Below are 23533 nucleotides of genomic sequence, written 5' to 3' on the forward strand. Positions count from 1 at the left end.
GCTATAGTTGGCAAGCTATAAAGATCCCGAGTTTCAAGCTTGTTCTATGGGGAATTCATTAATTTCAAAGTCAATTGTGAAGCTACTTCAAATTTTGACAAGATCCTGATTTTTAAACTTGACTTTATGAACCCTATACAGATCTTGTGGCTAACCTTTTCACTAACTACCCAGACCCAGAAATTAGGGACATCAGTTGGTCCTTACAGCACTCTTGTGCTGTAGTGCCTCTATCCCTACCTCCTGAGCCACAAGGTCAAGGTTCAAGTCCCACCTTCTCCAGAGACATGTAAAAACTTTGATTTAAATCACTTCAGAAATGTAAACAGACCATTCAGCATTGAGCCTGTTCCACTATTCATGAATTAATCCATCCATTCCATCAGCCATAAAATGATAACTGATCTGCTATCCATTTTTTTTCTTTGCAATTCCTTTGGACTCATTCTGGATTCCAAATGTTTCTCTCTCAACATGCTGCCAGAATTAAGGAGTAATTACTAATCACTCTAGCATTTTATTTATTTTATTTTCAGGCATGAGGGCATCACTGACTCAGCCAGTATTTATTGATTACCCCAATTGTTAGACTCATTCTATTGCTGTGGGTCTGGAGGCACATGTAGAGCAGACTGTGAAGATGGCAATTTCCCTCCCTATCAATGAACCAGATGGCTTTTTCTCTCAATTGGTCTAGACTTTTTTTGTTGTTGTTCAATCTCCTCTGTTCCCCACCCCGATCATTGACTACATTGTCTTTTTGTTGCTCCTGCCTGTGTCTCCTCTTCAGTTCTGATGAATGTTCACCTGAGCTGAAATATTACTGTACAAGCAATGAGATTTTTCTAGCTTTTGTTTATACTACAGGTGCTGGAAATCCTGAACTATTTTACACTTTTTTTTGTATGTAAATCTTGCTGTCCCATTAATGTCTCCTGTATTATTCAACTTTAACCATTGCTTGTAGTATTGTTTGGGTCAAGAGGTTATTTGAGAGGATTCTGAGGTAACACTTGTTTCCTTCCAGATGCAGAACCATGCCTGATAGAAGCCCTTTCACAAATGCTGTCCATGGGATTTCATGATGAGGGAGGTTGGTTGACTCGGCTCTTGCAGACCAAGCAGTGTGACATTGGAGCAGCGCTGGATGCTATGCAACCTGCAAAGGGGCCAGTTCGCCAATAAATCACTGATTTTTTTTCCGCTTCAATGAGCAACATTTTTCTCTTTACAATGTTATTGGATTGCTGCTTTTCTCAATGAATTATTATCCCAGTTAATTGCATCTTCTGTACAATTCTACTTTTAGAATGCTTTATAAGGGCCGACTAGGTTCTTGGTGGCCGCTATTTTATTTCACACCTATATTTTCCCAGCATTGGGAAAGAATTCCAGCAACTTAGTTTTGGTAGTTCATTTTTCTGTAAGTTACTTTTAGCCCCCTGTTGGTTTATAAAATCCTCCACACATGAACTAAACTTGGGAGTATGGGTTACTTCACTGCATTTTTAAAAAATATACTTTGTGTTTGATCAAAGACTGGGTCCATTTCTTTGAACTTGGGGATGTATGCAATAGAAGCAACATACTTTGATGAAAGTTGCTATTAATGGTGTCTATGATGGTCTCTTAGTTTAGGATGTAACTATCAATCAGTCCATAGGTACAAGAGCTGAATTTATTTTTGAAAAACACAAAACATCGATACTTGTGAATGTGTGGTTGGGACCAAAAAATATTCTAGTGATCATGGAGGAAAATGAGAATGGAAAGTTAATTGCTTCATTAATAATTTCAAAAGTACTTCCTAGAAAACTATGGCCACAGTTTACGGAGTTTCCCCCATTACACTCAACACAGCAAGTATGAAGCTGTAATGTGGTGAAACACAATTGGCTACACTATCAACAAGATATGACACTGCACTCTCAATAGGGACTGAACACCAGATGTTAAAAGGGGGTAACCACAAAACATGGCTCCATTGCAACTGCCATAAATTCAACTGCCTGGGCCGCAAGCCTCCTGATCTCCATTGGTCAACAATAATGTGGGGAAGAAGTTTAAAATTTCTAGGTGCAGTCAAAGGAATTATTGTCAGGCCAAATACAATCTTTGAAGAGAATTAGCACAGCTGAAATTAGAGATACTGACATTTTATCCAAGTATTGTCAGTGAAAGTATGTTGACTTAAATTTGAATTTTTAAAGACAACTTTTATTTTTCTTGACACTTCTCTCTCCTCCCCCACTTGCACCATGTGATAAGATATCTGTTTGGTTTCAGAATATCTCAGCCCCCCCCCCCCCATGTAGAAAGCACTTTAAAATGTTATAACTGAGCATTAGAAATTTAATCTGTACTTTGTTATTCTCTGCAATAAAAACTGCATTTTAAAAAGCACTAAGCCATTGAAATTTTTTACTGAAAAAATTGAAGGTGTTCACACAATCTCTGGTTACCATGGTAGATACTTCACTATTTAATGTGAGAAGTTGAAGAAGGGTTTACAATCCTTCACACCATATGTGGGCAAAAGAACATGAGTGGCACTAATGAATTGATGTAACAGAGGTGGTGTCAAATCTCTCACAACTAATAATGCAAAGGCCCAGCCTAATGCTCTGAGTATGCGTGATCTTAAATCATGGCAGTTGAAGGAAATAAACTTAGTCTGTCCCTAGGTTTATTCACACAATCAGAAAAAAAGTTCACAGCATTAATATAGGAGAACTAGCTATGTTGAAATATTTTAATTTATTTTACAGATTACCTTAATTCAAACTACCCCAAATTAAAAGCATAAAAATCAAGGTGTAAAATATTTAAGCCAAACCCCAAATATAGTATCTTTCCTGATCTCTGGCTATACACTACACAATTTTAAACAAAAACTACTCTCTCTCTCTTGTAACAGAAAACATGTCAATCTGAACACTGAAATCTCCCAATACTGATACATGGTAATGAAGACAGTATATTTTAGTGGTGCTCAGAATTCCCTACTCTTCTGCAAAAGTGTTGTGGAATCTCTTACTGCCACTTGAGAGGGTAGAGAGAGCACCTCAATTTAAAATTGCAACACAAAGATGCCATCTTTAACAATCCCTCAACACTATACTTCAAGTGTTAACGTGACAATGCCATCAATGTGTCTGAAGTGGGACTTAAACTCATAACATTGACTGAGGCAAGTGTACTACCCATCGAGACAACTGCTGTTTCTCACCAGCACTACCTGAAATAATCTCTCTCTCACTTTTTATTAACAGTTGCATTGAAAATCTGATGGCAGATTTGTTTACAAAAGAATACATATTGCATGTTACAGCATTAGGTGCCCTCACTTTGAGCCACAGACCCTACAGTGGGACGGGGAAAATCAAAATTCACACATCATCAAAATCCTCCTCTGTCTGAAAGAGGGACAGAAAGCAGGTGGGTTGCTTAGCCTGGAATCCAAAAGCTGTACTGCGTTTCTCATAAACTGAAAGTTGATGTACTGGTAGAGATTGAGGGGGCAAAGAATGCCCTGACTTTAAAGTTCTTGAAACTCCAGGGGCATCATGCATGGATGTAGGGAAAGGGTCGTGCACTGCTGGTACAGCTCTGCATGCAACATTGCTGAGTCTATGCACATCACTAGTAAGTTCAGGCAAACTCAACATAGTCATGTCTTCTTCAACACATTCCAGAGAAGTGAGTGATCGAGTCATAGTTCCCTCTGTAACTCTTCCAGTGATTTGTGGTGAACTTGGGCAGCCATTACAATCCACCCTCAAACCACTAAAACCATCCACATCTGTTTTGTGATCTTCAATAACAGAATGTGTTGAGAGCTGGTCAGTGCAGGGAGAACCCGTGCAGGTTAGATATCCCTCAGCCTTATTAGTGCCTTGATTGAAGAATTCATCATTATCTGCAGTACTATGTGGCAGGAATCTATCCCACCTAGAGGCCTGCAAATCCTGTTGCTTAGTTGGGTAAGTGATTGTTTCATGCTGGCTCTTATCGCTCAGTGAGGTCACTGGATTGGATTCAGAAACATTGTTCCTTCCTGTATTCCTAATCTCTTGACACCTGCTTCCTCCTTCAGTTGGTGTGGAGTTCATGCATTTCTAGGACAGAGAAAAACACCAGCACAATTACACATGAGAAACCAAGAACAATAAAGGTTAATTTTGGGAACTGAAATCCATACCTCTAGTCCCCTAACCTCCCATCAAACTTCATCCATTAGTCCCTAACTCTCCTAAAGACCATCTCATTCGTAATCTAACACAATCCCCAGCTACAAACATGTCTTAATTGCTTAGTAATCTGTGGACAAACAGAGAAAGAGACTTCTATATAGTTATTTCTATAGCACCTTTCACAACTTCAGGATTTCCCAAAAGTATCAGCCACTATGAAGTACTCTTCGAGTGGAGTCACTGTTGAATGAAGAAAACTCATTTACACATAGCAAACTCCACAAACAGCAAGCTGATGATTCATTTCTTGCAATTCTGATTAAGGGGTAAATACTGGCCAGGAGATCAGAGAGAATGCCCTTGTTCTTCCTCAAAGTAGAGCCATGAATCGGTGTCTAGGAGAAAGTGAGGTCTGCAGATGTGGGAGGTCAGAGTCGAAAAGTGTGGTGCTGGAAAAGCACAACCGGTCAGGCAGCATCCAAGGAGCAAGAGAGTAGACGTTTCAGGCTAAGGAATGTGACGAAGGGCTTATGCACAAAAAGTCGACTCTCCTGTTCCTTGGATGCTGCCTGACCTGCTATGCTTTTCCAGCACCACACATTTCGACCATGAATCAGTGTTCACCTGAGAGACCAGTCAGTGCCTTGGTTAACCCTTCATGTGAAAGGTGGCCCTGTGATGGTGCATCATTCTTTCAGAAGTGCATGGAGTACCAGCCAAAATTTTATGCTTCAAGATTCTGCTGTAAGATTTGAAACCATAACTTAAAGGCAGAGTGCCAACCACTGAACCAGGCTGAAGCTGCAAGCATGCAATTTTAAATATTTTCAGTTTTTGAGAAAAGCACATTTTTCAACTATGGATTTAAATAGAAGTTTGTCAGCTCTTCTCAGCTGAATTTGAACAAGTTAGGTCCCCTGGTTGAAATGTCAGGGACAACGGTTATCCATTTAAAGTTGCCACCCAGAGAGCAAAAGGACAGATTCATTTCTTACAAGGAAAATTTGAGGCAGAAACCATTGTATTATATAACGTAGTGTTTCTCCAGAACTCTGACAAGGATCATCTAGTTCTGAAGCTTTAATTCTGTCTTCCCACAGATACTGCCTAGCCTACTGAGTATTTCCAGCATTTTATGTGTTTTTATTAATAACAGGGCACAGCAGTATAGCTAAAACTGCTAAGACAAATCTACCTACACAATTTCTCCAGACACAGAAGTTCCTAATCTCAGCCAGGTTGCTCAGAGGTAGCAAATTGCACCAAATAAGTAGATTCAGATAAAGCCATTTGTACTCATACAACTCAAATACAGATAGAATTTATTTTACTCTGCACCTAGACATAGCACTGGCCTCACCACAGTTCCAACAGGCAGGTTACATTGTCCTTCCTATAGTTTTGTTCTCCCACCCCCAGAAAGGGAGTGAGTGTGCTGCTTTTATCAGATGCTCCATCTGGTGGAACTGATAGGCAATGACAGCATATCGGAACAGAAAACCAATAAAACCCTCTCGCCCATTCCACTGCCATCCAATGATCCGTTCCCGTTTTTATCAACACCTACAGCAACTGAAACTGGGATGGGAAGAGAGAGCGGACCCAACTGTTTTCAACAATCATATACATACAAGCTTTACCAGCAATAATCACAAGGCATCCACATCTCATATCAGTCAAATGCTCACCAAATAATGACCCATGGTTGTTTGAGAGGACTTTGTTTCATTGTTCACAGTACGGTTTCCATACAGCTGCTTTGAGGTACATAATCCCCTTTTGCGTTTGCTAGGAATGAAGAGAGAAAACATTCCAACACATTTTCTTCAGTCTTTAAACTGAATAACTCTTTATCCACAGTAACACAAACACTCCGCACCACCAGCATACTCCCACCAACCTTGTGGATAGCCCACTCCACTACTTTAGTTTCTTCCAGCACAGCTAGAGGTACCAAATAGGAGAATGTCACAACCAAGTTAGCTCCTATCTTGTCTGAGAGTAAACTGTGGCTCACTGCATTGCTATCAGGAACAGGAATTTTCAGTCCCTGAAACGCAGCCACTTCTGACTAAGACAGAATATCCCTAGCTCCTTGCCCTAGGTTAAATCAAGGGCTGAGACAATCGGCACAACTGACTGTGGCATACCCATGTGATGTAACACGTACTTGGACTGGTATTTTACCATCTGATCTCTCACCTTCTATTCCTGTTGGCATTCCTCACACTTGCCTGGAACTGCTGGCGATCCGTGTATACAATGTCTTCCTCTTTTCCTCCTTCATCTGATGCGTCAATAATGGGAGTCTGGTCCAAATAAACACTCCAGCGGCTGCTGGCTGAGCTCTCCAACTGAGAGTGAACATTATGCAAGAAACATGTCAACGGTGTCATATAAAACCACAGATTCACTTCAAAATAAAGATTCTTTCAGTTCATACAATTTATAAAGCAAGTAAGATAACTTGCTTCAAAAGTCAGATTTGGTTTACAGCATGCAATGCCGAAGCTAAATCCAGCAGTTTTTTTGCTCACAATAGTTTCCCACAAAATAGCAATAATGATACCACAAATTAGTGACTATGACAGGTCATCAATTCAAAGCGTGCATGTCAAGTGGTGAAATTGAATTAAATAAATCTGACAATTTATGAATGAATTGTCACTAAAAATCTAAATGGTTCACTAAACTCGTCAGGAAAGGGAACCTGCTATCAATACCTAGTCGGATCTTTACTAGCCCACTAATTCTACGAGCAGAACATAGGATCAGAGGTGTAGGCTGTTTGCCTTTCAATCTTGCTCTACAACTCAATCAGATCAGCATTGATCCATCAATGTCATTTTACCAATTATCCCCAGATTCCTTGATACCTTTACTTATCTAGAAATCCAACAATTTCTGTCCTGAACATTCTCAATGACTGAACCTCCACCTCAGAGGTACAAGAGATTCACCAGTCACCAAGTGAAGAAATTGGTCATCTCAATCCTAAATAATAGACCCCTTATTCTGAAGTAGTGTCCCTGGTTCTATAAATATCTCACCTCACCCAGGGGGAATATTCTTTCTGCATCTACTCTGTGGAGTTCAGTAAGAATTCTGTCTGCTTAAACAAGATCACTTTTCATTCTTCTAAATTATATAAAATACTAAGCCAGTTTCCTAAGTTTCTCCTCACAGGACAGTCCTACCATCTTAGGAACAAATCTGGTGGGCTTTAGTTGTACTCCTTCTATAGCATATATATCCTTCTTTAAATAAGACGACAAAATAGCACACAATACTGCAGATGTAGTCTCACCAAGGCTCTGTACAATTGTCTCTTTTACTTTTGTACTCAAATCCTCGGGCAATAAATACCAACATACCATTTGCCTTCCTAATTGTCTGTTGCACCTGCATGCTAGCTTTCAGTGACTCATTGTCAAGATTAGCCAGGTCCCCTTAAACATGAAATAAATTGATTCACACAGAGTAACCCCAGTTTACAAACATCCAACTTATAACGTTCATTCTTATGAATGATGTCATGGAAGGATGTAAGTTTAAAGATCTGACATACAAGCGTTTCCTTTATACACTATTATAGTGTCATCCATTCTATTTTAGCTTATGTACAAACCGACTTGCGAACAGAGTCCAGAACAGGACCAGTTTGTAATTCCAGGACTGCCTGTATTGAACTTAGTATAGGTAAGCATTCTAATATCGAGGAAGCCACCTCTAGCCGATATTCAGTGTTAGATATGCAGCATGAAATACAAGTCAGCAGCTACGGGTTTTGCAAACACCCACATCGATTTAGATCAATTAGGGTGGAGTGCCAAATTAAGCCTACTGCTCATGTTGAGTTCTCTCACCTGTTCACTCACTGTACAAAGTCTTTGGCAGTTACAGTCAGTGTTTGCAAATGCTGGTTCCTCAATGGTGCTGTCACCAAAACAGAAAACAAATGAAAAGTGAGTCAAGTCAATTATTACAGACCAGAAACTCATAAATCAGGAGTACAAACCCAACCAGAGGTTGTGAAGTTGAACTTAAATTGTAAAATTAAATCTGGTGATTGGTTGGAATGTGACAGATAAAAATAAAAAAAAATATAAAGATTATTTTAAATACCTTACTCAGTCACAACTGTAAGGAAGGGAACCTGCTTGGTTTGATTGCAATTCTCATTAACTGTATAAATCAGGCAAAGTTCCTGGTCCCAAATACTATTCACCAAATTTTGATGGAATTTGTGAGTTTATAGTGAGGACAGGAGTAATTCTCAGTCAAACAAACTCATCTGTAAGGAGGGATGTTGGGGAGGGCTAAAACCTATTGAATCACACCTCAGCATACCTTAGAGAGATTGACACTACAAAAGAATATTTCTATTTCAGCCTCAACTGAACTACTGGACTCAATTTCGAGCACCACGTTTTAGGAAGTATATCAAAACATTGGAAAGAATGACAAAGGAGATTTGCCAACAGATTGGCAAATATGAAAGAATTCAGTAATATGGAGGACTTGTAATAACTGGGATCATTCTCCTTATAGCAGAAAAATCTGTAGGATGCTATAATTGGGGTGTTCAAAATTATAAAGGATTTTGACAGACCAAGTAGGGAGAAACCATTTCCCTGCACTCTGGTTCAGTAATCAGAGGTCACAGAATTAAAATAATGCCAAAAGATATAGAGGGGAAATGAGCAGCAATTTCTAGAGCTGTGGAGAAACAGAGGGTCTCTGATTGAAATGTATAAAATTCTAAGAGAGCTAGACAGACTTAAGTGCAAGGATGATGTTTTCCCTTGGTTGTGGAGTCTAGAACCAGGGTGCACAGTTTCATGATGATTTGTATATAGAAGTGTGTCAGTTATTTAAATAATGAACTTTTGCTAACCTGTGTCTGTTGTCTTGTATCAATTTAAATATGGTAGTGCCTAAGAAATGAATGATTTCCTTACATGCTTTTGCTTTGAATTTAATGGAGGGTTGATATTCATTGAGAGTGTTAATGAATTCTTCTAATTTTGCTTTTGTGAGATCCAAACACTGTATGCGTCAACACACATATCAAATACATTGTGACAATGTGACTGCATCACCTGATAAAGGAGTTAGAGAGACTGAGTAAAGAGCACTTGAAATTTTAAAATCGGGACTTGAGAAAATTAAAAATTAAAAACCCTAAAAAAAAGGGTTGTGCTCCACTTCCTTCCGCACTCTGGCATGAATCCTGGAAGGGAAACAGAGTTAACAAGTGGCAAAAACTTCGAATCATTAAGTTTGCCAATTCACTCAGCTCTGGTTAATTAGCAAAAGGGTTAAGAGGTTTTCGTGCCAATTATGATCAACAATGCATTGCCTAAAGCAGATTCAACAGCAACTTTCAAGGTCAACTGAATATATATTTTAAAAAGAAAGGTCTGCAAGGCTATTGAGACAGGGCAGGGGAGAACAGACTAATTGACCAGCTTCCAAACAGTCTATGCAGCTGCCATGATCTGAAAGCCTCTTTCTGCACTCTATCATTCTACAGATTGTTTAATCAATCCAGAAAACATGAGGAAACGAGATTACCAAGCAGCTGCTTCCACTGTCTGCATCCTTTCTCCCTGCAGCATGTTCAACTTCTGCACATGTCGTCGACAGTCAGCACCTGAGCCCTGGCCATAAACCTGGGGGGGGGGGATATCATATCAAATCACAAAGTTATGAGGAAAAATTGAATTCAGAAGAGATAGAGGAAAAACTGTGATTATACAGTATCCTTTGTAACATCCTTAAAACATTCCCAAAATCTTTCAACAACCAAAATACTTCATTTATTCACTGCTGTAATGGAGCAACCATTGCGGCCAGTTAACACACAAATTGTCCCACAAACAGCAATGAGATAAATAACCAGATCATCGATTTTTACTGATGTTGGCTGAGTCATAGATATCGGTCAGTACAACAGAGAGAACTGACCTGCTCTTCTTCAAGCAATATTATAAAATATTTTACATCCAGTTGAGGGAATGGAAATAGGCCTTGCTTTATAGTCTCATTTAAAGATGGCGCCTCTCACAGTTCTGCACTTCTTTAGTATTGCATGGATGTATCAGCCGGATTTGACATGCATTTCTGAGCTGATTTAGAGGTAAAAGGCCAATGGGCCACAACAGACAGAGATACGAGCACTCTATCATATTCCAATGATTATACGTTGATTACATTTAAGAGCGTTTGGAATAAGGGTTAAAAGGGGCAAAAAGATTATGAGGCAACTTGGAGGCAAACAAATTTGTTTGAATGATGAATTTGGCTTTTTTTTCTTCATCATTTTCATAGACTGGTCAGCTATTGCTGAAAGACCATTGTCTCCAGCGTATTGTGTACATCTGTTTTAGGTGAAGTGTGCAGAATGAGGGGGAAAGAGTAGGGCAAAGAGCCTCTTTGAAAGAGGGAATTGGCCAAATTACCTTCTCCTGTGCTGTCAGATTTTAAGAGCCAGATCCATATTGACCTTCTACTTTATTCGGAGACTTCTTGCCTACTGTCTTGCTTTTTGCTAATTATGTTATGCAATGTGGATGTAATGGAGATTCTTCCTGCATTCTGTGCATTAAAATCAACATCCTCACCTTCAGCACTGATTGTTTTGCTTCACACAATTTGCAGCTCCACTTCTTGTTCTTCTTAACCTTGCACAGACAATATCAATTAAACATTTCAGTAAAATACATATTAAATAAAAACAATACAGAAAGGCGAAGCAAATTCAATGAGTTTTTGTAAATATTTGAAAAGGAAAAATGTTACATGGTAGGAGGAAGAGTGGAACTAACCATTTAGGCCTTTCAAAGAGCTAACACAGGCAGAATGAACACATTAGCTACCTTCTGCTGGGCAAGATACATTTTGAGAAAGATATCAGTATTTTCATTATACTTATGTCTGTTACTCTGAGAGATAGGGCCTTCAGAGAATTCAGGTAGGAAGTGAGGACTGCAGATGCTGGAGATCAGAGTCGAAAGTGTGGTGATGAAAAAGCACAGCTGGTCAGACAGCATCCGAATTGATGTTGAATATAAGCTCTTCATTAGGAATGATTCATCATTCATCATCACCTTCATCATTTCTTCAGATTTATATCATTTATATCAATTATATCATGGCTGATCCACAACTTCGATGAATTTAGACACCTTTGTTCCATTTCTTGCTGCCTTTATTTAATAAAAACATGCCTCTCAGTTTCAAAGATTTAAATTGATCTCTAGCATCTACAGTCTTTTGGTTGACAGAATTTCAGATCTTCAACATGCTTTGCATCAGAAGTGCTTCCTGGTTTCATCCCTGAATGGTATAACTAATGTTAAGTGAGTGTTTTCCTTTATTTCATTTAGAATGAATGCATTGTCCAGAACAATTTCACTCTCTCCACCGCATAAAACTTGAAACAAATCACCCTTTAAAACACAAAGGGATACAAGAGAAAGTGGTCTTCATAATTAAAGTATTTAAATCCGGGTAACATTCTGTTAAAACTGTTTAGGGTGGCACGGTGGCTCAGTGTTTAGCACTGCTGCCTCACAGTGCCAGGGACTCAGGTTTGATTCTAGACTCGGGCGACTATCTGTTTGGAGTTTACACATTCCCCCAGTGTCTGCGTGGGTTTCCTCCGGGTGCTCCAGTTTCCTCGCACAATCCAGAGGTGCAGGTTAGGTGAATTGGCAATGCTAAACTGCCCATAGTGTTCAGGGATCTATAGGCTAGGTGCATTAGCCAGGACAATAGGGTAGTGGAAAGGGTCTAGGTGGGATACTCTTTGGAAGGTTGGTGTGAACTTGCGAAGTGGGGGGGGGGGGGGGTGAAGTGGGGGGGGGGGGTGAAGTGGGGGGGGGGTGAAGTGGGGGGGGGGGTGAAGTGGGGGGGGTGAAGTGGGGGGGGGTGAAGTGGGGGGGGGGGGTGAAGTGGGGGGGGGGGTGAAGTGGGGGGGGGGTGAAGTGGGGGGGGGGGGTGAAGTGGGGGGGGGGGTGAAGTGGGGGGGGGGGTGAAGTGGGGGGGGGGTGAAGTGGGGGGGGGGGTGAAGTGGGGGGGGGTGAAGTGGGGGGGGGGGGGGGTGAAGTGGGGGGGGGGGTGAAGTGGGGGGGGTGAAGTGGGGGGGGGGGTGAAGTGGGGGGGGGGTGAAGTGGGGGGGGGTGAAGTGGGGGGGGTGAAGTGGGGGGGGGTGAAGTGGGGGGGGGTGAAGTGGGGGGGGGGGTGAAGTGGGGGGGGGGTGAAGTGGGGGGGGGGTGAAGTGGGGGGGGGGTGAAGTGGGGGGGGGGTGAAGTGGGGGGGGGGTGAAGTGGGGGGGGGTGAAGTGGGGGGGGGTGAAGTGGGGGGGGGTGAAGTGGGGGGGGGTGAAGTGGGGGGGGGTGAAGTGGGGGGGGGTGAAGTGGGGGGGGGTGAAGTGGGGGGGGGGGTGAAGTGGGGGGGGGGTGAAGTGGGGGGGGGGGTGAAGTGGGGGGGGGGTGAAGTGGGGGGGGGTGAAGTGGGGGGGGGTGAAGTGGGGGGGGGTGAAGTGGGGGGGGGTGAAGTGGGGGGGGGTGAAGTGGGGGGGGGTGAAGTGGGGGGGGGGTGAAGTGGGGGGGGGGTGAAGTGGGGGGGGGGGTGAAGTGGGGGGGGGGGTGAAGTGGGGGGGGTGAAGTGGGGGGGGTGAAGTGGGGGGGGGTGAAGTGGGGGGGGGTGAAGTGGGGGGGGGTGAAGTGGGGGGGGGTGAAGTGGGGGGGGTGAAGTGGGGGGGGTGAAGTGGGGGGGGTGAAGTGGGGGGGGGTGAAGTGGGGGGGGGTGAAGTGGGGGGGGTGAAGTGGGGGGGGGGTGAAGTGGGGGGGGGTGAAGTGGGGGGGGGTGAAGTGGGGGGGGGGGGTGAAGTGGGGGGGGGGGGTGAAGTGGGGGGGGGGTGAAGTGGGGGGGGGGGGTGAAGTGGGGGGGGGTGAAGTGGGGGGGGGTGAAGTGGGGGGGGGTGAAGTGGGGGGGGGTGAAGTGGGGGGGGGTGAAGTGGGGGGGGGTGAAGTGGGGGGGGGTGAAGTGGGGGGGGGGTGAAGTGGGGGGGGGTGAAGTGGGGGGGGGTGAAGTGGGGGGGGGTGAAGTGGGGGGGGTGAAGTGGGGGGGGGTGAAGTGGGGGGGGGTGAAGTGGGGGGGGGGTGAAGTGGGGGGGGGTGAAGTGGGGGGGGGGTGAAGTGGGGGGGGGTGAAGTGGGGGGGGGTGAAGTGGGGGGGGGGTGAAGTGGGGGGGGGGTGAAGTGGGGGGGGGTGAAGTGGGGGGGGGTGAAGTGGGGGGGGGTGAAGTGGGGGGGGGTGAGTGGGGGGGGTGATGTGGGGGGGGGTGAAGTGGGGGGGGGTGAAGTGGGGGGGGGTGAGTGGGGGGGGGTAGTGGGGGGGGGGTGAAGTGGGGGGGGGTGAAGTGGGGGGGGGGTGAAGTGGGGGGGGGGTGAAGTGGGGGGGGGGTGAAGTGGGGGGGGGGTGAAGTGGGGGGGGGGTGAAGTGGGGGGGGGTGAAGTGGGGGGGGGGTGAAGTGGGGGGGGGTGAAGTGGGGGGGGGTGAAGTGGGGGGGGGTGAAGTGGGGGGGGGTGAAGTGGGGGGGGGGGTGAAGTGGGGGGGGGGGTGAAGTGGGGGGGGGTGAAGTGGGGGGGGGTGAAGTGGGGGGGGGTGGAGTGGGGGGGGGGTGAAGTGGGGGGGGGTGAAGTGGGGGGGGGTGAAGTGGGGGGGGGTGAAGTGGGGGGGGGTGAAGTGGGGACAGTGGGGGAGACGAAATTGGAGGTGAGCGGGGACAGTGCGAGGGGGGGGGAGAGCGAGGACAGTGCGAGGGGGGGGGTGAGCGAGGACAGTGCGAGGGGGGGAGAGAGCGAGGACAGTGCGAGGTGGGGGGGGGAGAGCGAGGACAGTGCGGGGGGTGGAAGGAGAGCGGACAGTGGGGGGGTGGAAGGAGAGCGGACAGTGGGGGGGTGGAAGGAGAGCGGAAAGTGGGGGGGTGGAAGGAGAGCGGAAAGTGGGGGGGTGGAAGGAGAGCGGAAAGTGGGGGGGTGGAAGGAGAGCGGAAAGTGGGGGGGTGGAAGGAGAGCGGAAAGTGGGGGGGTGGAAGGAGAGCGGAAAGTGGGGGGGTGGAGGGAGAGCGGAAAGTGGGGGGGAGGGGAGGGAGTGCGGACAGTGGGGGGGAGGGGAGGGAGTGCTGACAGTGGGGGGGAGGGGAGGGAGTGCTGACAGTGGGGGGGAGGGGAGGGAGTGCGGACAGTGGGGGGGAGGGGAGGGAGTGCGGACAGTGGGGGGGAGGGGAGGGAGTGCGGACAGTGGGGGGGAGGGGAGGGAGTGCGGACAGTGGGGGGGAGGGGAGGGAGTGCGGACAGTGGGGGGGAGGGGAGGGAGTGCGGACAGTGGGGGGGAGGGGAGGGAGTGCGGACAGTGGGGGGGAGGGGAGGGAGTGCGGACAGTGGGGGGGAGGGGAGGGAGTGCGGACAGTGGGGGGGAGGGGAGGGAGTGCGGACAGTGGGGGGGAGGGGAGGGAGTGCGGACAGTGGGGGGGAGGGGAGGGAGTGCGGACAGTGGGGGGGAGGGGAGGGAGTGCGGACAGTGGGGGGGAGGGGAGGGAGTGCGGACAGTGGGGGGGAGGGGAGGGAGTGCGGACAGTGGGGGGGAGGGGAGGGAGTGCGGACAGTGGGGGGGGGCAGGGGAGGGGACAGTGGGGGGAGAAGTAGTGGGCGCAGCAGTGGGGAAAGAGAAGTAGTGGGGACAGCGGGGGGGGGGGGGGGGGAGTGGCGACTGGGGGGTGGGGGTGTGGCGACGGAGGGGGGGGGGGACAGGGTTCGAGTGGGGACGGGGGGGGGGAAACAGGGTTCGAGTGGGGACGGGGGGGGAACAGGGTTCGAGTGGGGACGGGGGAGTGGGGGTGGGGGGCGAGGGCGAGTGGGGGGGCAATAGGGAGGGGATAGGGAGCGGGGGTGTGTGGGGGGGGAATAGTGAGTGGGGTGTATGTGTGGGGGGGAATAGGGAGCGGGGGTGTGTGGGGGGAATAGGGAGCGGGGGGTTGTGTGGGGGGGAATAGGGAGCGGGGGTGTGTGGGGGGAATAGGGAGCGGGGGGTTGTGTGGGGGGGAATAGGGAGCGGGGGGTTGTGTGGGGGGGAATAGGGAGCGGGGGTGTGTGGGGGGAATAGGGAGCGGGTGAAATAGGGAGCGGGGGTGGGGGGGGGAATAAGGAGCAGGGGAGTTGGGGGGGATAGGGAGCAGGAGGGTGGGGGGGAATAGTGAGCAGAGGAGTGGGGGGGGGAATAGTGAGCGCGGTGGGGGGGAATAGGGAGCGGGGGGGTGGGGTGAGGGGGAATAGGGAGCGGGTGTGTGTGGGGGGAAGAGGGAGCGGGGGGGTGGGTAAGAGGGAGCGGGGGGGTTGGGGGTCGGTAAGAGGGAGCGCAGGGTGGGGGTGTGGAATAGAGAGGGGGGGAATAACGAGAGCAGGGGAGTGGGGGGGAATAGTGAGCGCGGTGGGGGTGGGGGGGCAATAGGGAGCAGAGGGTTGGGGGAGCAACAGGAAGCAGAGGGGGTGGGGGGGCAATGGGGTGTGGGGGGGCAATAGGGAGCGGAAGGTGGGGTGAGGGGGAATAGGGAGCGGGGGTTGGGGGGGGAAGAGGGAGCGGGGGGTGGCGGGGGAAGAGGGAGCGGGGGGTGGCGGGGGAAGAGGGAGCGGGGGGTGGCGGGGGAAGAGGGAGCGGGGGGTGGCGGGGGAAGAGGGAGCGGGGGGTGGCGGGGGAAGAGGGAGCGGGGGGTGGCGGGGTGGAAGAGGGAGCGGGGGGGATAACTAGAGCAGTGGAGTGGGGGGGATAGGGAGCAGTGGAGTGGGGGGGGATAGGGAGCGGGGTGGTTGGGGGGGCAATAGGGAGTAGGGGTGGGTGGGGGGCAATAGGGAGCAGGGGGGTGGGGGGGCAATAGGGAGCAGGGGGGTGGGGGGCAATAGGGAGCAGGGGTGTGGGGGGGGCAATAGGGAGCAGGGGGGTGGGGGGGCAATAGGGAGCAGGGGGGGTGGGGGGCAATAGGGAGAGGGGGGCAATAGGGAGCGGGGTGGGTGGGGGGGCAAAAGGAACGGGGGGTGGGGGGGCAATAAGGAGCGGGGGGTGGGGGGGCAATAAGGAGCGGGGGGGTGGGGGGGCAATAAGGAGCGGGGGGGGTGGGGGGGCAATAAGGAGCGGGGGGGTGGGGGGGCAATAAGGAGCGGGGGGGTAATAGGGAGAGGGGGGCAATAGGGAGCGGGGGGGTGGGGGGCAATAGGGAGCGGGGGGCAATAGGGAGCAGGGGGGTGGGGGGCAATAGGGAGCTGGGGGGGTGGGGGGGCAATAGGAAGCGGGGTGGTGGGGGGGCAATAGGAAGCGGGGGGGCAATAGGGAGCAGGGGTGGTGGGGGGAAGAGGGAGCGGTGGGGTGTGGGGGGGAAGAGGGAGCGGTGGGGTGTGGGGGGGAAGAGGGAGCGGGGGTGTGTGGGGGGGAAGAGGGAGCGGGGGTGTGTGGGGGGGAAGAGGGAGCGGGGGTGTGTGGGGGGGAAGAGGGAGCGGGGGTGTGTGGGGGGGAAGAGGGAGCGGGGGTGTGTGGGGGGGAAGAGGGAGCGGGGGTGTGTGGGGGGGAAGAGGGAGCGGGGGTGTGTGGGGGGGAAGAGGGAGCGGGGGTGTGTGGGGGGGAAGAGGGAGCGGGGGTGTGTGGGGGGGAAGAGGGAGCGGGGGTGTGTGGGGGGGAAGAGGGAGCGGGGGTGTGTGGGGGGGAAGAGGGAGCGGGGGTGTGTGGGGGGGAAGAGGGAGCGGGGGTGTGTGGGGGGGGGAAGAGGGAGCGGGGGTGTGGGGGGGGGGGAAGAGGGAGCGGGGGTGTGGGGGGGGGAAGAGGGAGCGGGGGGGGTGTGTGGGGGGGGGATAGTGAGCGCGGTGGGGGAGTGGGGGGGAATAGTGAGCGAGATGGGGGGTGGGGGGGAATAGTGAGCGCGATGGGGGGTGGGGGGGAATAGTGAGCGCGATGGGGGGGTGGGGGGGAATAGTGAGCGCGATGGGGGGTGGTGGGGGGGAATAGTGAGCGCGATGGGGGGGTGGGGGGGAATAGTGAGCGCGATGGGGGGGTGGGGGGGAATAGTGAGCGCGATGGGGGGGTGGGGGGGAATAGTGAGCGCGATGGGGGGGTGGGGGGGAATAGTGAGCGCGATGGGGGGGTGGGGGGGAATAGTGAGCGCGATGGGGGGGTGGGGGGGAATAGTGAGCGCGGTGGGGGGTTGGGGGGGAATAGTGAGCGCGGTGGGGGGTTGGGGGGGAATAGTGAGCGCGGTGGGGGGGTGGGGGGGAATAGTGAGCGCGGTGGGGGGGTGGGGGGGAATAGTGAGCGCGGTGGGGGAGTGGGGGGGAATAGTGAGCGAGATGGGGGGTGGGGGGGAATAGTGAGCGCGATGGGGGGTGGGGGGGAATAGTGAGCGCGATGGGGGGGTGGGGGGGGAATAGTGAGCGCGATGGGGGGGGTGGGGGGGAATAGTGAGCGCGATGGGGGGGTGGGGGGGGAATAGTGAGCGCGATGGGGGGGGTGGGGGGGAATAGTGAGCGCGATGGGGGGGGTGGGGGGGAATAGTGAGCGCGATGGGGGGGTGGCGGGGAATAGGGAGCGCGATGGGGGGGTGGCGGGGAATAGGGAGCGCGATGGGGGGTTGGGGGGGAATAGTGAGCGCGGTGGGGGGTTGGGGGGGAATAGTGAGCGCGGTGGGGGGTTGGGGGGGAATAGTGAGCGCGGTGGGGGGGTGGGGGGGAATAGTGAGCGCGGTGGGGGGGTGGGGGGGAATAGTGAGCGCGGTGGGGGGGTGGGGGGGAATAGTGAGCGCGGTGGGGGGGTGGGGGGGAATAGTGAGCGCGGTGGGGGGGTGGGGGGGAATAGTGAGCGCGGTGGGGGGGTGGGGGGGAATAGTGAGCGCGGTGGGGGGGAATAGTGAGCGCGGTGGGGGGGTGGGGGGGAATAGTGAGCGCGGTGGGGGGGTGGGGGGGAATAGTGAGCGCGGTGGGGGGGTGGGGGGGAATAGTGAGCGCGGTGGGGGGGTGGGGGGGAATAGTGAGCGCGGTGGGGGGGTGGGGGGGAATAGTGAGCGCGGTGGGGGGGTGGGGGGGAATAGTGAGCGCGGTGGGGGGGAATAGTGAGCGCGGTGGGGGGGTGGGGGGGAATAGTGAGCGCGGTGGGGGGGAATAGTGAGCGCGGTGGGGGGCTGGGGGGGAATAGTGAGCGCGGTGGGGGGGAATAGTGAGCGCGGTGGGGGGGTGGGGGGGAATAGTGAGCGCGGTGGGGGGGTGGGGGGGAATAGTGAGCGCGGTGGGGGGTGGGGGGGAATAGTGAGCGCGGTGGGGGGGTGGGGGGGAATAGTGAGCGCGGTGGGGGGGTGGGGGGGGAATAGTGAGCGCGGTGGGGGGTAAGAGTGAGCGCGGTGGGGGGGGATAGTGAGCGCGGTGGGGGGGAATAGTGAGCGCGGTGGGGGGGAATAGTGAGCGCGGTGGGGGGGAATAGTGAGCGCGGTGGGGGGGAATAGTGAGCGCGGTGGGGGGGAATAGTGAGCGCGGTGGGGGGGAATAGTGAGCGCGGTGGGGAATAGTGAGCGCGGTGGGGGGGTGTGGGGGAATAGTGAGCGCAGTGGGGGGGTGGGGGGGGAATAGTGAGCGCGGTGGGGGGGTATAGTGAGCGCGGTGGGGGGGTGGGGGGGGAATAGTGAGCGCGGTGGGGGGGTGGGGGGGAATAGTGAGCGCGGTGGGGGGGTGGGGGGGAATAGTGAGCGCGGTGGGGGGGTGGGGGGGAATAGTGAGCGCGGTGGGGGGGTGGGGGGGAATAGTGAGCGCGGTGGGGGGGTAGGGGGGAATAGTGAGCGCGGTGGGGGGGGGTGGGGGGGAATAGTGAGCGCGGTGGGGGGGTGGGGGGGAATAGTGAGCGCGGTGGGGGGGAATAGTGAGCGCGGTGGGGGGGTGGGGGGGAATAGTGAGCGCGGTGGGGGTTGAGGGGGAATAGTGAGCGCGGTGGGGGGGAATAGAGAGCGCGGTGGGGGGGAATAGTGAGCGCGGTGGGGGGGTGGGGGGGAATAGTGAGCGCGGTGGGGGGGGTGGGGGGGAATAGTGAGCGCAGTGGGGGGGTGGGGGGGGAATAGTGAGCGCGGTGGGGGGGGGTATAGTGAGCGCGGTGGGGGGGTGGGGGGGGGAATAGTGAGCGCGGTGGGGGGGAATAGTGAGCGCGGTGGGGGGGTGGGGGGGAATAGTGAGCGCGGTGGGGGTTGGGGGGGGAATAGTGAGCGCGGTGGGGGGGAATAGTGAGCGCGGTGGGGGGGGATAGTGAGCTCGGTGGGGGGGGATAGTGAGCTCGGTGGGGGGGGATAGTGAGCGCGGTGGGGGGGGATAGTGAGCGCGGTGGGGGGGGATAGTGAGCGCGGTGGGGGGGGATAGTGAGCGCGGTGGGGGGGGATAGTGAGCGCGGTGGGGGGGAATAGTGAGCGCGGTGGGGGGGAATAGTGAGCGCGGTGGGGGGGAATAGTGAGCGCGGTGGGGGGGAATAGTGAGCGCGGTGGGGGGGAATAGTGAGCGCGGTGGGGGGGTGGGGGGGAATAGTGAGCGCGGTGGGGGGGTGGGGGGGAATAGTGAGCGCAGTGGGGGGGTGGGGGGGGAATAGTGAGCGCGGTGGGGGGGGTATAGTGAGCGCGGTGGGGGGGTGGGGGGGGGAATAGTGAGCGCGGTGGGGTGGGGTGGGGGGGAATAGTGAGCGCGGTGGGGTGGGGAGGGGGGGAATATTGAGCGCGGTGGGGTGGGGAGGGGGGGAATATTGAGCGCGGTGGGAGGGGTGGGGGGAAAATAGGGAGCAGGGGGGTGGGGGCAATAGGGAGCAGGGGAATGGGGGGCAATAGGGAGCAGGGGGGTGGGGGGGCAATAGGGAGCAGGGGGGTGGGGGGGCAATAGGGAGCAGGGGGGTGGGGGGGCAATAGGGAGCAGGGGGGTGGGGGGGCAATAGGGAGCAGGGGGGTGGGGGGGCAATAGGGAGCAGGGGGGTGGGGGGGGCAATAGGGAGCAGGGGGGTGGGGGGGCAATAGGGAGCAGGGGGGTGGGGGGGCAATAGGGAGCAGGGGGGTGGGGGGGCAATAGGGAGCAGGGGGGTGGGGAGGCAATAGGGAGCAGGGGGGAGGGGAGGGGGGAGGGGAGGGAGGAGGGAGGGGGGGAGGGGGGAGGAGGGAAGGGGGGTGGTGCGGGGAGGGAGGGGGGGTGGTGCGGGGAGGGTGGGGGGGAGGGGTGTGTCAGATGGGAATGGGGGGGTGAGGGAGCGGTGACGGGGATTGAGGGGAGTGTAGTTTGGACAGAGGGCATGAGGGACAGTTGGTGTGGGAGGGTCTAGTTATGTGGAGAATTGAGAGTGGGTTTGGGTGGGGGTTTAGGGTGAGGAGATCTCCCGATTACCTGCTGAACTTGGTAAATTTTACAGAAGCAGCACCGCAAAACCTGAAACCGCTGGGCCATGGCCTGGAGCCGCACTCACAGCCCGAGGCTGTTTCCACGGAGACGCTGTCGCTTCCCGCCAAGCGCTACCTTGCTCGCACCACCCTCTACTGGCCGGAGGCCAAACATTCGCATGCGTACAATGGCCCACACGTTCCCGCCTCCACTGCATGTGGCAGCGCCCTCAAGCGGACGGAGGTCACCTCTACATATTGTGAGGAACCCAGCGTCCTGACTCCACAGCGCCACCTATCAGTGGGTGTCATTCATTGGTGGGCAGAAGTGGCTACTGCAGATGCTGGAGATGAGTCAAGATTAGAGTGGTGCTGGAAAAGCACAGCAGGTCAGGCATCATCCGAGGAGCAGGAGAATCGACGTTTCGGGCAAAAGCCCTTCATCAGGATGGCAGATCAGCTATCCTGATGAAGGGCTTTTGCCCAAAACGTCAATTTTCCTGCTCCTTGGATGCAGTCATTCATTGGCGGTCCCTCGCAGATGGGGATGACTCTCTGCCACTCTCAGGATGCTTGAGCAATAGGTGGATGTACAGACCAATGCGGCTTCCACAGGTTCTGTTACATTGAGGCAGTAGGCAGTCGTAGGAAGGGGTGAGTGGGGTGTTAGTGAAGCAGGAGCACTCCTTTTGCTGTTTTCACCTGGGTCCTGATTTTCTCCATTGGTCAGTGTCAAGGTGCCCAAAACCTTCCCAGATGTTCCTCCTCTATTTTGGATGGTCTTGGGCCAGAGATTCTATGGTATCTGTGGGAATGCCACACTTCACCAGTGAGGCCTTGAGGGTATCCCTGAAGCACTTCCTCTTCCACCTAAGGCTCGCCTGCTGTTTCAACACTTGGGAAGTCTCGCATCTGTCATGCGGATAATGTGCCCATCCCATCATGGCCAATCGGTGGGGGATGGGGGAGCGGGGGGGTCAGTGCCTTAATGCTGGGAATGTTGGCCCGGTCGAGGACGCTGGTATTTGTGTCTTTCTTCCCAGTGGATTCGCAGGATCTCATGCAGGCAGCATTGTTGGTACTGCTCTGAGAAGTTTGCTGTTGACTGTCCATGTTTCAGAGCCATATCGGAAGCCTACCACAGCTCTGTAAACCATGAGCTTGGTATTGGATCTCAAGGAAGAAGTTGAAGGGTGACAATCATGTAAAAGAGTTACAAGTTTGATATCCACGGTCATGTGGGATAGATCATCCATAAAACAAAGTTATCTAAAAACTTTTCTTTTAATTTATTCACTCATCGGACATGGATATTACTGGCTAGGGCAGCATTTGTTACTCAGGCCTAGTTACCCCTGAAAACTTGGTGGCAAAGCCACTGTATTGAACCACTGCAGTTCATGTACCACAATGCCCTTAATGAGGCAATTCCCTTAAAGAAACCTCAATTCAATAACCGGTCAGAATCAGAGCATCTATATCTTGTAAAGTGGAGCAATGGAGAAACATCCAGGAATTTGGAACTGACATTTCAGCGAAGATGAAGGAAACTGCCCAGAATGAGGCTCTGACAGAATGGGGGTGGGGTGGGAGAGGGAGAGGACCCAGACTTTGCTCTGGAGTCCATCCATCTTTTGACAACAAGGTACCTCAACATTTTTGGCCACAGGCGCTTTCTAAATCTGAGCCTTCCTTCCTGGAATTTCATGGTTTACAGGACAATATCTTCCCTTCCTCATCCTTCTCAATCTACTTGCAGCCCTTGGTCATAACATGCTCCAACTCTTTCTACCATCATCATCCTGCTACTGCTCTTATGTGGTTGCAATCCTTTGCTTATTTTTAATCAACCTGCTCAAGCATGATGACACCATTCTGGGCCAGATGGGACTTGAACACAGACCTTTTAGCCCAGTGGTAGGGACACTAACATTGTGTCACAAGAGCCGACTGGTTCCACTCTAATGTATCTAATTGTAGCTGGAGAATAATTCTGCAGTTTGCAATGGCTTCCTGCTTCCACATCAACATCTCTGATGCTCCCAAGGATCTATCTTTGGCCCTCTCTTATTTCTCTACCTTAGGTTGGTTAGCTCAGTTGGCTGGATGGCTTGTTTGAGATGCAGTGTGATAACAACAGCTTGGGTTCAATCCCCATACTGGCCAAGGTTACCACAAAACACTCTCCTCTTCAACCTCACCACCGGCTTGAGGCATGATGACCCTCAGTTTAAGCCACACCAGTTGTGTGTCTCTCTCTCTCTGTAATGAGAGCAGTCCTATATCCTCTGTATTATGGTGACTATACCGGTCTCCTCCTTTCATGCTGCCCTTTGCTGTGGCTAAGAATTATTATAGTGCAGTATAATCTGAAACCTGCATTAATTTTCACACGTGCTGAAGACAACTTTTACCTCACCATCACCATTCTCGACTCAGCTGTTGCTATATAATTAGACTGCTTATCTGAAGTCTAGTGTTGGTTAAACAGAAATTTGAGTGACAGGACTGAAGCCATTGCTTTCAATAAAGAACTGCAGATGCTGGAAATCTAAAATAAAATCAAATTGCTGGAGAAACCCAACAGGTCTGACAGCATCTGTGGAGAGAAAGCAGAGTTAACTCTTATCAGGTTCAGTGACTGCTATTTTCCAACTCCATAGCGTTGCTTGGCATCGCCCCAGATCAGCTCATCTGCTGCTGAAACCCTCATACCCGTGACAAAAAACAAAAATTACTGGAAGCAGTCACCAGACCTGGCAACATGTGGAGAGAAATCAGAGTTAATGTTTAGGGTCGAGTGACCCAAAGTCGACCAGCTCTGAGGAAGGGTCACTCGATCCAAAACATTAACCCTAATTTCTTTCCACAGATGCTGCGAAACCTACTAAACTTTTCCAGCAATT

At 52.3% G+C, this 23533-nt stretch overlaps 2 protein-coding genes across 3 annotated transcripts in view; one reads left to right on the forward strand and one right to left on the reverse strand.

The window, feature by feature from the left end:
- The window catches only part of sqstm1 (sequestosome 1), a 69164-nt gene extending 66761 nt beyond the window's left edge, over positions 1–2403 (forward strand). The window contains exon 9 of the mRNA XM_072590345.1: positions 1028–2403. Within this exon, the coding sequence (XP_072446446.1) occupies positions 1028–1185 (158 nt within the window). The 3' untranslated portion in view covers positions 1186–2403. The remainder of the gene's footprint in view (positions 1–1027) is intronic.
- Positions 2196–20767, reverse strand: mrnip (MRN complex interacting protein). Of its 2 annotated transcripts, XM_072590346.1 has the most exons (7): positions 20635–20767; positions 10820–10879; positions 9771–9868; positions 8060–8129; positions 6396–6547; positions 5882–5981; positions 2196–4118 (listed from the first exon to the last, which is right to left on the reverse strand). In XM_072590346.1, the coding sequence occupies exons 1-7, from the start codon at positions 20692–20694 to the stop codon at positions 3390–3392; spliced, it is 1269 nt and encodes a 422-aa protein (XP_072446447.1). In that variant the 5' UTR covers positions 20695–20767; the 3' UTR covers positions 2196–3389. The 2 variants fall into 2 exon arrangements, with proteins under 2 accessions (XP_072446447.1, XP_072446448.1); XM_072590347.1 differs by lacking the exon at positions 5882–5981 and having other exon boundaries at positions 3955–4118.
- Positions 20768–23533: the final 2766 nt, after the last annotated feature.

Source organism: Chiloscyllium punctatum, chromosome 20 (genome assembly GCF_047496795.1).
Source record: "Chiloscyllium punctatum isolate Juve2018m chromosome 20, sChiPun1.3, whole genome shotgun sequence".
Lineage (NCBI taxonomy): Eukaryota > Metazoa > Chordata > Chondrichthyes > Orectolobiformes > Hemiscylliidae > Chiloscyllium > Chiloscyllium punctatum.

Coding starts and splice junctions, on each gene's coding strand:
- mrnip (XM_072590346.1), bottom strand. CDS start 20,694: ATGGCCCAGCGGTTTCAGGTTTTGCGGTGCTGCTTCTGTAAAATTTAC. Junction 5,982..6,395: donor AATGCCAACAGGAATAGAAG/GTGAGAGATCAG, acceptor CTTCATTCCTAG/CAAACGCAAAAGGGGATTAT. Junction 4,119..5,881: donor CAACCATGGGTCATTATTTG/GTGAGCATTTGA, acceptor TCTCTGTCCTAG/AAATGCATGAACTCCACACC.